Below are 17,564 nucleotides of genomic sequence, written 5' to 3' on the forward strand. Positions count from 1 at the left end.
AAAGTGCGCTTTACACTGGTGGATACGAATGGTTTTTTTTTTTGTGTAATAGTAAAGTTTGACAGTAAAACAGAAATATAAATTCAACAAATAATTTATTTACAACTAGTCATATTAATAAATAGAACAACTTTATAAATAAATTAAAAAGCGTCTAATGGTGGTAGGAGATAGCCGGGGACGAGAAGGAGACTTGAGTAAGAGGAGCGGCGCTGTAGGAAGGAGCGGAGTAGGCGACCTTGGCGACGGGCGCGTATGACACGTGGGAAATGGGAGAAGAGTAGGCTACCTTGGCGACTGGGGCAGCGTAGGACACGGGGGAAGCGTACGCTACTTTGGCGACGGGAGCGGCGTATGCGAGCTTAGCTACGGGAGCGGCGTATGCGATCTTGGCGGGAGCTGGCGCGTGAATTGGGGTGCCTTCATAACGGACGATAGCGTTGAAACCGGAAGCGTGGTCAGAAGTGTACTCCACGATGCGATGGACACCGTCAGGTTGAACGAGGGAGTAGGAGCCGTGGACAGCGTCTCCGGCGCGGGATTCTTGCTGCTGCTTGATGTCACCAGTATGCTCGTCATGGACGGAGTATTGGAAGTCATAGTGGGCGGGGGCTTCGGGCTCGGCGTATGCCAGCTTGGCGACTGGCACCACGGGGAGAGCGGAGGCGACCGCGGCCAGGGCGAGGACGGCGAAGAACTGTAATAGGGACACATAAGTTTCATAACAATGATTGAGTGAATGATTGATTGAATGAGGGACACATTTCTTTGAACACTATTTTGATAACAATGAAATAATAGATTTGATTGTACAGGTAACAAATATGTACCTACATAACAAAACATCTTATATTTTCGTTCAAATGGATTTTTACGTGTTTATTTTGAATTTAATTTGACCAAACGATCTATTACAAGGTAGGAGTTACAAATATTGTTTTAAGTTTTATGTATATTGCTACTATTTATCTTTTCAAAACATGACACTTATTTTCTTTTAATAAATTTGGCTTTTTGAGTTAAAATATTTAAGTCCGCTTTATTCGAAAAGACACACACAAACATTTAAATTTAATATATTTTTACCTTAGCTGCCATTGTTATTGGTGCGATTGTCGAAGTTTGACTATGATTGAGTCGGCGCTGCACCAGTTTTTATACTTAGCACAATCGACTCGAGCATGGTGACAATTTTCGCCGGAGGCTGTAGGGCGTGCACTAATTAACCAGTTTGCCGGGTGAAGGTCACTCGGAGTCACACGTAAGTAGATCGGAATGATACGAGAACACCTTGCACGACCCGCACATGTGTGACATAAGACGAATTTGATAGGCGCAGACAGGCGAGGTTGAACTTTCGAAAGCTTTTGAATAGCTTTAAGAATTGCGAGAGTCCGCTAACAGGAAAATTTTATTTTCAGTTTAGTATTGATTCTAGGAATGTGACGATTGAGTTGTTATGTTTATTTATAGTTTATTTGTTAATTTAATTAATTTATTAAATTAAAGTAACTATTATATGTGATCTCTTAGCCGCCTTGGGTGTAAATTATTTTACCTAAGAGCCAAAGATAACATACACTAAAGGTTTAATATAATTGAAGGCAAGGCTTCAATTTAAGAGGGATTTAATAATATAGGTCTATGAAACTTGTTCGCGAACATGACATTTTTTTGTATCGTTTTCGTTACATTCGCATTCTTCGAATATCATTTCTAAAAATGAATGAATGATTGATATATAATTTAAATTCGAACAGCTCAATGAACGTTATCTTGTAATAATTGTTAAGAATGTCGAAAAGAAAGCTGATTACTCGGACCTTGCGACAAGTGCAATTATTTATTACATAAAATTATAAAAAATTGCCCTTTTAAAAGTATGCAAACCACATCCGAAGGCTTGAGAAAAAAGAAACACAAAATCAGGGTCACACTATCTGAAATCTTAATTTACTTGTTAATTTTAATTTATACATGCCGCGTGCTCTGGCTTCGAGGACTTTTTCTGATTTTATTTTATGAAATGCAAGTCCTGTCAACGAAAATATATATATATATATATATATATACCTATCAATAATAAAGTCTTTCAAAAGTTCAGAGATTTAATAGATATAGAGAATTTTTAAAAGCGCATTTCGCGTATACTCCAGTGTGATCTAACTTTGTAGATTTATACTGCAAAGCACCAGTTTAAGACAATGCATTTATTAAAAAATCATTTGTCCATGCAGTAGTGGTGACATTGTATAAGCCTTTGTAATTTATGTATATATTGTTATACTAGCTGTTGCCCGCAGCCGCGCCCGCGGTCTTGATAAATTTTCTTGAGGTTAGAATTTATCAAACTCCTTTCTTCCATCATCCGCTATGCCTGCGTCATAATATCTATCTAAATGCCAAATTTCAGCGCGATCCGTCCAGTGGTTTGGACTTTGCGTTGATAGATCACTACGTCAGTCGGTCACTTAGATTCATTATAGTTTAATATGTAATAAAAGTATTCATGCACAATATATGTGTTTTATTTCTTTATGTAGTTTTTTTTTATATTTTTATACTAGCTGCACCCAGCATACGCTGTTCTACCTTGCTCTTATCATTTAGGGGTATGAAAAATAGATGGAGGCCGATTCTCATAGATACCGGATAAGCACAAAAAATTTCATCAAAATCGGTCAAGCCGTTTCGGAGGAGTATGGCAACGGAAATGGAATGAAATGGAAACTGTGACACGAGAATTTTATATATTAAAACTATACTTTTTTTCGCTATCCTTTAAACTTTATACATTTCCTCTCCTACCAGGTTGCCAAATAAAAAAGGTCCCTGCAAATGTTGATGGGCGGTGGTAGCGATTCTGCTCTCACCATCAGATGACCAATTTGTTCTTTTGCCGTGAAAAACAAAACATAGATGTATATAGTCATTACGTCTACGATTTGCCTATGTAAGTTATTATTAGTTAAGTAATAAGTACATTCTAGTTAGTAAGGTACCTAGAACCAGCTGCCTGATTCATAGATTGCGTTCTTGCAAAAATTCTGACATCGACGAAAAGATAATCTTTATTTAGTGACTAAGTAAGACTAAGACTAGTTGCGCCCCGAGGTTTCACCCGCGTAAGTCTGTATCCCGTAGGAATATCAGAATAAAAGCCATGTGCTTTTCCAGTTGTCCAGCTATCTACGTACCAAATTTTTGCCAAATTTTTTTACCAATCGGTACATACACATACACATACATCCATCCTTACAAAATTTCGCATTTGTCATATTAGTAGTAAGGACGTTAAATATTTTACGATTTATATTTGCATATTGTGGCGATATGTTATACCATTTCATTTCAAGCTTAATATTAAGGCAATCCACAGCAATACACCAGCATACATAAAATGCACTATCCAGTTGACATTTACTTATGCAAGTGTAACATCGCTGGGTAAATCGATAAATGTATTAAAATGCTCATAATTCAACCTTGCGTAACCTACTTAATTTGGGAGTTCGAGGTTGATTCGGAACCTTTTGATAGCAAATGGGAAATAAGTAAATTTTAATTAGCGCGCTTGTTTTGCTGTGAGGTATCCATGAAAGTCTTATGTAATTATCGAGTCGGGTAGATTTCAACTAAGGTGTTTTTTTACCGATGTTTCCAAAATTATATAGTGGTGATTTCTTTTTAATTTACGCGACTTTCACGTAGCCATCGTCATTTATTTATGGTACGATTCGAGCTAAATGTTGTTTGAATTTGAGTTTGACACTAATTAAATAAACTTCCTGTAAAAGTGCTTTTGAATAATCATAACGGTTTAACATTTGTCACCGGTTCGGAAAGCAATTTCTACAGAACAGAGCCGACAAGAAAACTGCTGTTGCTCTTTTAAAATCATGATAATATTAGATTAAATATCATAATAATGATGCCACAGAAATGCAGAAGGACTGTCATACAAAGAATTTATATATTTTACTAGTGGTCCGGTCCGGCTTCGCCCACTGTACTTAGCAGTTAGGGTCCACGAACGTATCCAACGCCTTAATAAACTTTGAAAATGGTACAACAGTTACTGATAATAGCGCGTATAAACAAACAACCTCTTCAGGTGTAGGTATAATACAACTAAGTATAGAAGCATAGATAATATTATTATTACTTTCGTACATTCCCAAATTAGTGTGGAGCTATAATTAAACTTGTAATTTTTGTATAGAAAATTAAATAAATTATGATTTACTTGGTGAGATCCATTTTAAATATTATATCCATTTTAATATCATATGCAGGTAAGATTTAAATCTTAATACATCCTACTAATATTATAAATGCGAAAGTTTGTAAGGATGTGTGTGTGTGTGTGTGTGTTTGTTGCTCTTTCACGAAAAAACTACTGAACCGATTGCAATGAAATTTGGTACGTAGACAGCTGGAAAACTGAAATAACATATAGACAACTTTTTATCCCGATATTAATATAATAATCCCGTGAAACCGCAGGGCGCAGCTAGTATAAATTAAATGTAACGTTGTTTGTCTGCAATGGACTCCTAAACTACTCAACCGATTAAAATCATATTTGCACACCATTTGCAGTTTCATCCAACTTATAAGAAAGGATAGTAGATATTATTACAATTATGATAGACTACGCGGGCGGAGCCGGGACATGCAACTAGTTAGATACATATTAAATTAAGAACTAATAATTATTTATTTAGTGTAAGAATATTGTAATACCTACTAAGCTTTAGCATTTACTTTTGATCTATTGATATATAAACAAACCATCCATACCGATAACTGGTAGACACATTTTTATCATTGAAATATGTCGACATATAAGATTACCAGATTTTTTTGTGTATATAATGTTGGTATAGCTATATAAATAAATTCAATCAAGTTTTCATTTTTATAAGTAGAATAGAATGTTTTCATTATTCTGCAACGCAAAAACAGTTTGTACTAAATAAAATACAATTAGCATTATCAAACCAAAATGTAGGCATTGTAAAGTACATTGATATTATCACAATCTGTACTTACTATACCGGTAAGAATTGACAGGTGTATTTAAGATTTGTGTAGACGATGGTAGATACAGTTACATACAAAATCTATTTGAATATTCGATTTATTTATCCATACTAATATCATAAGAAGATTAGAAGTTTGATTTAAAGCGCTTATCTCAGGAACTCCTGGTCCGATTTGAAAAATTATTTCAGTGTTGCCTATTTCTTGAAAAAGGCTTTAGGCTATTTAATATCAGATACTGCGTGGGTAACACCGCGGGGCACAGTTGGTATATGACTTTGTCCGCATTAGAAGCTCATCGTAACTATAATTTATTTTTCGTGGACCCGTAATAATTTTAATAAATGAAATAAAGGTGTGATTGAAATAGTCTTATGATAGTTTAATAATTAATTTAAAAATATCAATATCGGCCAGTTTTGATGATTTATTTGTATGTATGGTCTTCTTTTGTCGTGAAGTGGAATTATTAAGATTATTGTTTTGATAATAGTATCTAACTACTGTATAACAATAGACAATGCCAATGAAATTAAAATAGGTGTTTGGAAGACTAGATATTTTTTTTTTATCTTTAAAATTAGCATTGAGCATATATATTTTTCAAACGATACGTAATTTAGCCTTTTAGAATTGTATATCTGCTCATTAAAACATAATATTTTTATCAGTCATAAGATTACTTAACATAAATAAGCGCGAAGATAAATAGGGTTCCAAAGGATGATTATTTTGAAATTGAAATAAAAACGTATTTAGATTTTAAAATATAACTAATAAGACAACACTTTTGCATGTACCTGTACTTTATAAATTACATCATAAATATCGAAACAAGATTAGTAACCATAAGAATAATTATAACTTCTTGTCTTTAAACATAAGAGCCAGTAAAAATATATATATTTTTATTTATTTATGTTTGGTATTAAATTATAGATATGTATTCTACGTAAATATATACATATTATGAATTTCTATAAATTAAGAATTTATTATGATTATAATGAATAATATATTCTTAATTGTTGGACATTCATAATCGTAATATAAGTATATAGATTAATAAATATTAAAAATATGATATTTAAAGTTTGAAATACCCAGGTATTGCTTCGTTTCTCCATTTCTCCTACTCCCGGACTTAGATGTTCTATACTTTGTGGTTAACTAGTAAAGAAATCTGTTATAGAAATCCTATACGAATACACCACTTTCTGTACCTATCCACATAGATAAGATAGCAAGATAGCAAGATAATTTATATTATTTTCATGCAATAGACAATTTTCGTCATCAATTTGAATAGAACATTCAGAAGTTAATAAGATAAATTAAAACTAAATATTAAAACTATATAAAAACTAATTCCCATGCACCCAACCTACCAATCCATCGAACACCCCCATGCCATAGTCCAGTTTTGTACCGTTCCATATTTTGCAATAGTCCTACATCGGCCGCGAACTGCTCAGGGCTGTATCTCTATAGGCTGGTGTTGGATCTGTGTCCCCACGTAAGCCTGGCAAAAGACCGGGTGCTTTCCTTCTGGAGGTACCCGAGTATTATGGAGAGTTACAGCTAACAAGCATTACTAAACTATTTATATAAATATTATAAAATATTTTTTTCGTACATCTCTTGGTCTAAGATCTTATGAATTTACAACTGTATGTCGCATATTAACGGTTGGTGGTTAATATGACAAAATATGGCCTATGGGAAAATATAAACCAGTTCTTATTTCTGAGACTTCCAATTACTAAACTAATTGCAATAAGTAATTTGTGAAATAAGTAAGTTTGATCAGCGGCGTCTTTCGCAATATTATATTTTATTCACAACCTTTTTTTATTTTACCGAATACATATTTTTAAAATCTTGATATGTATGATACCGTCATAGTACGATACTTCAAAAGTTTACAATGCATCGTCATTAACGATTGAGAACTATTGAAAGTTCCCAAGTATTCAGATTCCGTCACATATAAAGTTGGCACTTATATGATATTATATCTGTGCTTTACGTATCATCTGTATCATCGTTGTTATAGACAATATAGAATTCTATAACACTAACAATTGATTACTTGAAGAATTATATTTTTGAAAAATTATTATCCCTTGCATTAGACGAAAGTAATGTAATGTAAAAGTTATAATTTATTAATTAATAAGCAACGGAGTAATATTATGTCATTTTCTTTATTGAGAGTTGGGACACATTATTTATAAGATATGAATAAAATATAGGTACGCGGTGGAAGCCTCACATTTTTTACGTATATTATAATTTTTACTTTACATGTATTATATTAAATAGGTCAATCTTATAAAGCTTTCACATTTCGGTTGTTTTTTAAGATCAGGGGTCAATTGTGCGTAATAACCGATTCAAATTTGCACTGAGGATTTACAAACCTTTTAACCGAAAAGGTCAAAGCTTATTCTTAATTTATTGCACTTTTAACCTTTAATCTGACTAATTTGGATGGCGTAAAATCGAATACACAAGATAAGAGCAGGAGCGCTCATATGTCGTTATAAGTAATATTAACGTTTATACTAAAATGAAACAATGTTATTGAATGAATGGCTTGCCTTGTGTGACATAACGCATGAACCAGTTTTTGACCTACGCATACCCGAGATTTGGTTTACAATGATCGAAGTATAAAAGCTCTGTACCGCCAGCAATCAACATCATTATCAGATAAACAACTTATCAGCAAACATGGCAGCCAGAGTAAGTAGTTTTTTTAAATAGTTGCCTATATAGACCTAGCTACGGTATCTAAGAAATTCTCATTTTTTCTTCTTGGTCAAAAAAGACTGAAGTAAACATTTCGGTTCCCTTTATTTTGTCTTTAGTGTATTGCAAGCAAGACCAAGAATTAGGGAATTTTATTACTTGATCCATGAGAATAAATTTAAGTATAATATTTCATTGTTTCTTACATATATAGATCCTGCTTGATTTTTTTTAATAATTTCCCAATTTTATTTACAGTTCGTTTCCTTCTTCTGCATCATCGCGGCTGCCGCTGCTTTGCCCGTAGTGCCCCTCGCTAAAGTGGCCTACGCTGAGCCCGAAGCGCCCGCCCACTACGAGTATCAATACTCCGTGCACGACGGCCAGAGCGGTGACGTTAAAGAGCAGCAAGAAGCCCGTGCTGGCGATGCTGTCCACGGATCCTACTCTCTGGTTCAGCCCGATGGTGTCCACCGCATCGTAGAGTACACCGCGGACAAGGAACACGGATTTAACGCGATCGTCCGTTATGAAGGCACCCCCATTCCCGCGCCAGCTCCCGCCAAGGTCGCCTACGCCGCCCCCGTCGCCAAGGTCGCATATGCCGCCCCCGTCGCCAAGGTCGCATATGCTGCACCAGTTGCCAAGGTAGCATACTCTGCTCCCGTCTCCTACTCTGCCCCAGTCTCCTACTCTGCTTCTTTGTCCTACGCTGCTCCAGTCGCCAAGGTCGCCACTTACGCAGCACCTCTTGGCCACGTTACCTTCTCTTCCCCCGCCGTGTCATACCACCACTAGAATGAATGTTGTTATGTATATGTTATCTAAACTATTTTGTTAACTATTTATTACAACTACATTAGCAATCCTATATTTATGAGTTTTATTTAAGAAGTGTATTGTGTAAGGAGGCGTCAAAACGACGTATCCGATATCAAAACGTTATAAACGAAGTTAGGAGGAAGCGTGTGGGTAGTGTCGGGGAATCAATTGAATTATGTAACATTATGAGGCGAGTGGCTCTTGTTACCCGGCACGTCCGCGCCCCTCCGGCTCTCTTTGACGCATTAGTCTTGACACCTATTCATTCATGTAGTTAAATTTGTGTGCAACCGTTATAACTTGACCCTCGTGCTAGTCTTTAAAATTATCTGTGGCACCCCAAATACACAGGGTTTACAAAGCGAAGCGAAGCTCCAAAAAACTGGTCTTAGTATGTCTGCACAAGTTGAAAGTAAAACGTTACATGCCATACATTAATGATTGCAGGCAAATACAAATTGACAGAACTGATAGTGAAAGTGGTTGTTAGGATAAAGCGAGGGGCTTATAAATGTGTGATGTGAATATTTAATTTCAACAAGTAGGTAACAATGTGTTACGTTTTTTATCTTGAACACCAGCATTTTAAAAATGTGCAAAACACTGGCATATATAATTATTTATACGACGTATGAATTAGAATTTAAAATTTGAATTAATAATTATTTTTATATGCTGCAAAAGATGACTGAACTTGTAAGAAAAATCTTTTTGAAAATATTTTCAATCGACAAACTTCGCGCCAAAAATATAAGTAAGTTCTGTACATGATTCATATTCAATGATCAATTCGATTTACCTTGTAAAATGGAAGTAATTTAAAATGCACTAGCTAGCAAATCTCTATAAAGCCATATTGCATACTCGAAAAGTTTAAATAACAAACGCGACCAAATGTTTTGACGAAGTTTTTAATCCTCCCACAAAGGGTTGTTGGCAATAATCCTGGTATTATAGGATGGTGAACTATTACAACAAAGCCGTATTGTGTAATTATTATGAGAGATATTAAAGCAAATGTTACTCATATACCCTTGGGAATTTATGAAGGGGTAATATCTTGTGATATAATCAGGCTAGGACACTTCCTGACTAAGTTACAGGTATCGATGGAAATAATTTGAGTAAGCCTTACGTAATCTTAGCGTGAATATAAAATATACTTATATTGGTTAAAATAATCATGAAACAATTTTTTCTTAATCTATATTATTCAAGAAAGCACAAGTTTAATATATATTTTAAAAATTGTTTCTATATTTATTCAGTAGACTTGGGATTTTTCCATAGCTATGTAATTTTAATTCAGTGTCTATTACTTCTGCGATACACTTATATATTGTAAGAAATTTCGAAGGATATTATTCCAAGTCGAACTCAAACTATTCATGATTTTTCTAGAAGATCTCTTGTATCATCATACTTAGCAAAGTTTAACCATTTACCTATCACCGGTTCGAAAAGCAGTTTGTATATCACAATATGAATCTAGTCAAATTTAATAGATATACAAAGACACGCTGATCCACACATTATATAATACTATACTATACTTTATAGTTTTGCTAATACATATTCACGAACTAAGTATTTACTTAATGAAGAATTCAAGCAATCTGAGCGTGAAATACTTACAAAATCTGATGCATTGTTGCAATGATAACAAGGCTTTCAATTATAACGGAACACATAAGCGAATAGATACGGCAATTACCAAGAGCAGGAAGCAGAGCGCCTGCGCCCCACCTAATTGTTTCCGTCGACTTCCCTCCCTTCCCTTTCCCCCCACCCCATTTCTCCCTCTCCCCACATTGCTGACTAAACGATGAAATATGAAACTCAGATGTTCGATTGGTCTTTGTAAATGTTTATTGGGCTGTTTCGTCTCGGTAAAACGTTATTACCTCGCTTTACTGTGTTTAACTTGAATTACGTCTTGTTACTTATATTGTTAGAATAAAGCTTCAAATTCGTATATGTTTTCTTTCCAGATAAAAAATTATCTTTAGAAAAGGTTTTGGCAGAACCAATAAACTTGTCCATGCTGGCGAATCCAAAATCATGTCTGAAAGTTATTCAAAAGTTACATGAATACAAAATTAAAATTCAGTGTTGCATGTACAAATATTGAATATCATAACGAGCAGCAATTTGTAATTTGCCAACATTTTATCAATGAAGCTCTAACAATGTCAACATTTTTCGTCGGCAATCCGATACGGGTCATCCGGAAGCAATCTGCATTGGACACAAAGCACAACGTACACATTGTTCGACGCACGTGCCGGCGCGTGTATGCGAGCCTCGACAATTGTGCCGATGTTACGCCTTCACGAGAGATTGCTATTTACGCTCATCAGGCGTATTATTTTTAATGGTAGTACTTTAAACAATTCTGTTCAAGTGAACATGAAGTATGCAAAAATGCATTCCTTATATTGATGATTTTTCTAACAATCCTGAAAGAATGCATTCGATTTTGAATGTTTTAAATAAGAAGTATTTATCATTAAAATTTAAATTACAAACATTCCTGATATAAAATGAACATTAAAGTTTATGGCTATAAATTAATATTCTCTTTGGCGAGTCCATTTAGGAGACAACGCGAATGGCAGGCAAATACAAAGTACGCAACCCTTCATTAACGTGGCTAATGATTTGCTAAACACCCCCTTACTAGGTATTCCCTCGACATCTGCTTTGTTCGAGACCAAAATCTATTTAATGATATCGTATTGCTAATTTTGGGATTAGACGCGCGTTCCGTCGGTTATTGAATTATTCCGTTTGCGGGGGCTTCTTGCTCCCCGGGGATATTTTAGTTTTGCGCAACGTTGATAAATACTTTTGATACTGGGCTTAAACGTGACAATTACTACTGAAGATAAAAGATACTATTGGACACATTTTTGTAAAGAATTCAATATATATGAGTATTCTTAAGATTTAAAGCGTAAATCTGTCTAGTAAATCAAGGCAATTATATATGTTTTATGTAATAGATATAAAGGTGAGAAAATTCAAACGCCATTCGAAAACATCTTGGCAATTGATGCAGATTTAGTCAGTTAGATCCATGGGAGGGAAATCTTTGTACTTATGCTTTATGGGTTTTCTTCTTTTTTATAATTGTTGCATATTATTTTTATACAATCATGAATCATTCATATGTTATTGTTAACTTTTTGGTAGTCTAGATTGCATTTTCACATATGCAGACCACAGATAATATAATAACACAGAATTGCTTGCTTGACTGTTAAAAATATATATTTATTTTAAACTAAATCGAACATATTGTAGGGGCCATAACGCTGTTTCGGCACATCGCAGACCAGACAAGTCGGGTCGCTTTGTGAATATATTATGGAGGCACCTATTTCATTTCATAACTAATAACTTTGTCAACGAACACAAATAAAGCAACTCTAAGTTTTCATAAAAGAAAAATAAACAAGAGAACTTGCTTTGCTTAGTATCGATTAAAAGTTTGCAGCGTTTATATATTATTTACATGTTGAACATTTATTGAGTATTTTTTATCTTACTGGACATAGAAGTTCCAGTAAATACATTAACCGCACTTCTATCCCAACTCAAAACCCCAAGTCCTCGACTTTCCCGGTTCACTGGAGCGCATAACATCACAATGATTAATTCGCGATTAATACATAATTGCTATAATGGTATCCACAATAGATCCACGTCAGATTCGAGGAGCCACTCAATTAAGGGGCATTCAGTGTCCCTGTTTGCGAACCGGTCGAGTGTCGCCGCTCTTATTGGCTAACCACGGAGGGTAGTACCAACTTTAGAAATATTATTCTTGCGGTTACTTGTCCATTAAGATAGCCTTTGTTACGTGTAAGAAAGTGTCATTAGAATCAACTGAGTAGATGAATCCTAAAGGAATGGTTTGTTTTGGTTGATGTAAGCCGCGCATTGATTATGGTAATTTAAATGAAGATAAAATTTTAAAGTTTCATATTACGTTCCGATTTTTTTCAATTGACAATCGATTAACACAGTTATGAAAAAAAAAATTAAATTAATGAAAAACAATAGCAATTCTCTATCCTGCTTTTCATATGCGCGAATTTTTGTAGTCATTTTCGGTTCGTTAATTGCTGATAGACTATACACATATACCACAATGTATAATTTTTCAAGGCATATAGATGAGTATATGTGCGTACCTCCCAGCAGTCAACACCGCATCCCAAAACTTTCCTACGATTCCCCGTCAAGAAGACTCGCCGGCAACCCCTCACAGCAACATTAATGTTATTATTTGGCAACATTTACTAAATAATTTGCTCGTTAAACGTCGGCTGATCCGCGCCCCCTCTAACTACCGTATTGTGCGAACCCCTTGTAGCGGTGGATTCAACCAATACTGAACATTAATTACTTTCCCGTCTTTATACCGTATTTGTGGCAACATGCTCTTTTGTGAGTTATACGAAATTAATAACGGAGTAGACGTGGATTAGAAAACTATCGTTGTGGAAGTCTTATAAGTTACCTTAATGAGTTTTTCGTTTTATTATAATGTTTATTACTTGTAGGGTTGCTCTAGATTTTGATAAGAATTGTATTTTCTTTATAACTTATCTGACGAAGTGACACAACTTTGTCTTAAATTAGGTCAGAAAATAGTTTAAATAATCAAATTCATAAATGAAAATAAAGTCGATGTTATGTTACAGACGACGCTATTTTATTTTATCTACTCACTGTTTAGTAGCACTCTGTACACGCTGTTAATGTCTATTCAAGTGAACAATCTATACAAAAATACGTTTTATTTTAACTGAAATAAAAATACTACACCGCAGTGTACATAATGAAATTCTAAGCATTAAAACGGACCTCATATTCACAGTTCTGATCGGCCGAAGAGGAATTTCAAAACAACAACATACTGATACATGTCTCCAAACCAAAATATCAAATTAAACAAACATTTAATACAAACGAAATATATGACTGCCATCGATATTAACGAGCGACGTCTCGTTCCAATATTCCTGCGAAAGGCACCATTTCATGCCATTGATGTCATTCCACCAAATTCGAAACTTTTCTTTTGCCGGTACACGCCTAGACTTCGTATGTAAGGCTTCACATAACTCACATAGGGGGTGGCTTGAACGAGGATCGGATTCTACGGTGTACAAATTAGTCCATTTGAAATACGTTTCATAAAGCTTAGGATCTTTTATGGCTTTGTACATGGCGAAGGCTAAATTATAAGGGTGCATCTCGCGCGCGTTTATGTAGGAGCCGGCTGGGAGGAACCTGGAATCAGACGGCTTAGTGTATTGAGTGTATTAGATGGATATATCTTATATGAGATGCGCCGATACTAAATACTGTTATATTTTTTACAATTTTACTAAATTATTTTTTTTCCAACCGACTCCAAAAAGAAGAGCTTATCAATACGAATGTATTTTTTGTGCTTGTTTACCTTTGCTTGCTTGTTTACCTCATAACTTTTTAGTGAGTGAAGTGATTTTATATATTTTTTTATTTGAAAGCTGTTAACTACAGCGTGGTCTCATTTAAAATTGGTTTTGTTCTGACAATTTGAAGAGGGTTATTTTTTTTGTTGTAAAATAATAATTTTATATTATAGATTAATTTTATACTGTAAAGTACATACTGAACCTATCAAACATGTACCCACACAGTGAAATTATTCGTAGAATAAATATAAATAAACACTTCAAGGCTGTTAAAATATAATGTCAGAAACAAAATACCTGCTATAGTTTGCGCCGCCATATACTATAGGCACGGCATAGTTATCGTATCCATGCAGAACTTTTTCCGTCACGTAGTCTTCAGAGAAAGAGTTTTCGAAGGCCATGTAAAAGTAATAATCCCTCAACATAACGTCACAATTGTCATTTGGACATTTATTTTGCGAGCAGCTACCATAAACGTCGATTCTCAGGGCGAAATGAAATAAATGTTCTTGAAGCCTGGTTAAATATTCGTCTCTAAAACTGTCGGCTCTGCAGTGGCTTACAAGCCACGCTGCCGCTTTTTTCTTTTTACCTAAAATGAGCTTTATCCTGCGGGGCACAGGCTTGGAACTTCTTTGCCATTTTGCAGAAACGCTGGGGGCTACGACGGCTCCCGTAAGATTTCGCACAATAAAGTAACTCCACACGATATCAGAATCGAGACGATATGTAAAAGTCCAATTGAAAAAGCCGTCGTCGTACGTGTTACACGCCGGGTTATTGTATGATGATTCCAGAGTATTGAAAATGTATATTTGTGACGCCTTACGTTTACCTGGTCTATCTTCGGCTTCTGACTCTAGGAAATTTTCATTGAAGACAATAGCATCGAATTGCAAGTAATTCAGTAGAAATTTTCTGTGATTGGTGAAAAAGCAGTTTGCCTGTGAACAATTTTGTGCGGCAAATATGTCTTGCGTTATGAGATGGTTTTCCTCCCAGGTTAAGACGTACTTAACATCTCCTTTTAATTTGTATTCGCGTCTGCGACGCATTACGGTTAGTAAACTATTAACGTTCTCGTATAAATCATTTATGTAGTGAAGTAAATATACATGTGTAAAAACACACAATGAAGTCACTATAAAAATGTATACAATTGATTTTCTCGAAAGTCTTCTTACATTTAGAAAACAAAACATAATATAAAACTATAAAAAAGAGAATAGTTGAGGAAATGATCTAAATATGACTGCCGTTATATTGACGTAAGTATAACATGTCAAAATTTTGATTTGACATCGGTATAGCATATTATGTACTAGCTAGACACTTCTTTACATATCATGATTCTTAAAATCCGGAGCTTATTGCGATTTTTTTTAATTAAACAATTATCATAACCTGTGGCATCATCGGAACTTCTCCCAAACATTATTATTTTCTGTGGTATTAGTACGTACATGTAAGCGAATCTAAGTGAGTCAATATATGCGTATAAAGAACAAATATCCAAAAGTAAAGTTATCGATAAATTGGGACACAGTATGTGTATCGAAACAACCAAGTCGACCGGATACACTATCGGAAAAGTTGTCCTAATCTCTATTATTTCGCGTGAGAGTTTGACCCAGATATAAGCCTTTTGTGTCTAGGTGGGCAACATCCCAATTGAAGTGCAGACAACCTGACAATGGTCTTTAACATTCGACTAATCCGAGATTAAGATTCTATCACTACAGGACTCGATAAACACTTCACAAGCAAACACAATTCATGACGGTCAAAGAGCCAGTTACAAATTTATTTTCAAATGTTATTCAGATGGTTCTGGTTATGGATGATATTTTTAATTACGGAAAATAGTATACACTCGACTCTTTACGAAGCCATACATATGTAGGTAAATAGTATGTAAAAGAAGTACTACTATAGGATTATATTATTTTACAAGCGTGTAGTGGTACAGATAATATAAATGGTACTATAGGTAGTGCTTAGGTATTGATACAAAGAATATTCTAAGGGAAAAAGAAAATTCTTTACTTCCAACATTAGCGTGTACAAATAAACAAATAAACTTTTCAGCTTTATATAGTATATGTATGCCTTGGTTTATCATTTAACTCCACTGAAACAGCGGGATCGATTTAAACATTTATTTTATGTTTAAAGATGGAACGAGCTTATATGCCTACAAATTGCTGAAGTAAGTATTATCGTAATATTATACAATAAATCTGACACCATTAGAATCAAACTGTATTCACAAATCCGTCACCAACTCCTACACTGTTTGAAGTACAGTTACTTTTGAGTGTTGAAAAAATACTGACCATCATTGACGGGCCGTCAGCGAAGAGATTTATGTATTGTGTTCAAAATATACAGTTATTGTTGGCAAAATATACATTGTGTGGAGCGTGCGCCCAATGGCTGGACAAAGCTCTTGTAATTGAATTAAAATCGCCTAAGACGCTGGTGTGAAATTGGAGCGATCACGCAGATGTAGGTTCTTTTCAGAATTTGGCGGGTTTTGTGATAATTTATTTATTGGATACTGGCACCTGGGGTTGGGTATAACTTCTATAACCTGTGGTTAATACATTTTATTATATGTAAACAGGCAACCTGTAAAAGAATTAAACAGTGAATATAAAAGAAATTATGAATCTATTTCTCTACATAGGGTATTAAGTAATTTTTTTTATGGTGAATTAATAAAATGTTCACACTTTCTACCGATAAAAGCTATCTCCGAAACATTTTTTTGTGTAACAACCCGTTAAAATAGCCAACGTCTTAAAAAAACGAAACACCAATTTAACTGTCAGCAAAATTCAATGTAACATTAAAATTTGAAACAGAAAAACGAAACAAAGCGCTTCCCAAGGGTTAGAATTTAAGCTGTTTAAATATTTATGCACTATTTACGTATTGACAAAACAGAATAATTCGAGAGCGCTCCCACAATGGTGCCTACGTATTGTTCCACCAAATGTTTTTATTTTGCGAGCTTCCGTGACCGAATGCGAATAACGCTGTGGATTTAAAGAGCCATTGTAACTCATTGAACTGCACCAATGAGGGTGCTTGTAATTTCTTTCTATTTAGCGCATTATCGATACATTAATGTTAAGCATTTAATCGAATGTGTAATTTTGACGCGTATTGATTAATTCATTGTGTACACATGGAAATTATACATCAGATTATATATCATCCCTTATTATATGTTTCAAACTGGTGTGCTATTAAACATGTTATATTAACTGTAATGAAAACCATGCTAGGTTTTCATTGTTTTATGATGCTTCCCTATGTTTCTAGAAAAATATACTTATAATCCTATAAATAAGAATGATAAATACAACGATAAATGCAACGATTGTACAAAAAATTAAAATTAATAAATAAAAAATTATCACTTACAACAAAGTAAAGAACTAATACGCTCATACCAAA

General features: G+C 34.5%; 3 protein-coding genes across 3 annotated transcripts; 1 reads left to right on the forward strand and 2 right to left on the reverse strand.

Moving 5' to 3' along the window:
- Positions 1–135: 135 nt before the first annotated feature.
- Positions 136–1,247, reverse strand: LOC119839619 (cuticle protein-like). The gene is made up of 2 exons (XM_038366008.1): positions 1,087–1,247; positions 136–697 (listed from the first exon to the last, which is right to left on the reverse strand). Exons 1-2 carry the CDS (start codon positions 1,096–1,098, stop codon positions 155–157), a joined length of 555 nt encoding a protein of 184 aa, XP_038221936.1. The 5' UTR covers positions 1,099–1,247; the 3' UTR covers positions 136–154.
- A 6,509-nt stretch (positions 1,248–7,756) lies between these two features.
- Positions 7,757–8,673, forward strand: LOC119839617 (cuticle protein 21-like). Its single transcript, XM_038366003.1, has 2 exons — positions 7,757–7,794; positions 8,059–8,673. Exons 1-2 carry the CDS (start codon positions 7,783–7,785, stop codon positions 8,596–8,598), a joined length of 552 nt encoding a protein of 183 aa, XP_038221931.1. The 5' UTR covers positions 7,757–7,782; the 3' UTR covers positions 8,599–8,673.
- Positions 8,674–13,592: 4,919 nt separating this feature from the next.
- Positions 13,593–15,154, reverse strand: LOC119839776 (alpha-(1,3)-fucosyltransferase C-like). Its single transcript, XM_038366217.1, has 2 exons — positions 14,394–15,154; positions 13,593–13,926 (listed from the first exon to the last, which is right to left on the reverse strand). Exons 1-2 carry the CDS (start codon positions 15,152–15,154, stop codon positions 13,593–13,595), a joined length of 1,095 nt encoding a protein of 364 aa, XP_038222145.1.
- Between the last annotated feature and the right edge of the window lie 2,410 nt (positions 15,155–17,564).

Source organism: Zerene cesonia, chromosome 4, assembly GCF_012273895.1.
Source record: "Zerene cesonia ecotype Mississippi chromosome 4, Zerene_cesonia_1.1, whole genome shotgun sequence".
Lineage (NCBI taxonomy): Eukaryota > Metazoa > Arthropoda > Insecta > Lepidoptera > Pieridae > Zerene > Zerene cesonia.

What these genes read in the sequence shown, in the direction of transcription:
- LOC119839776 (XM_038366217.1), bottom strand. Translation starts at nt 15,154, where the DNA reads ATGCGTCGCAGACGCGAATACAAATTAAAAGGAGATGTTAAGTACGTC. An exon ending in GGCGGCGCAAACTATAGCAG is followed by an intron (nt 13,927 to 14,393) that starts GTATTTTGTTTC and finishes GTCTGATTCCAG; the next exon opens with GTTCCTCCCAGCCGGCTCCT.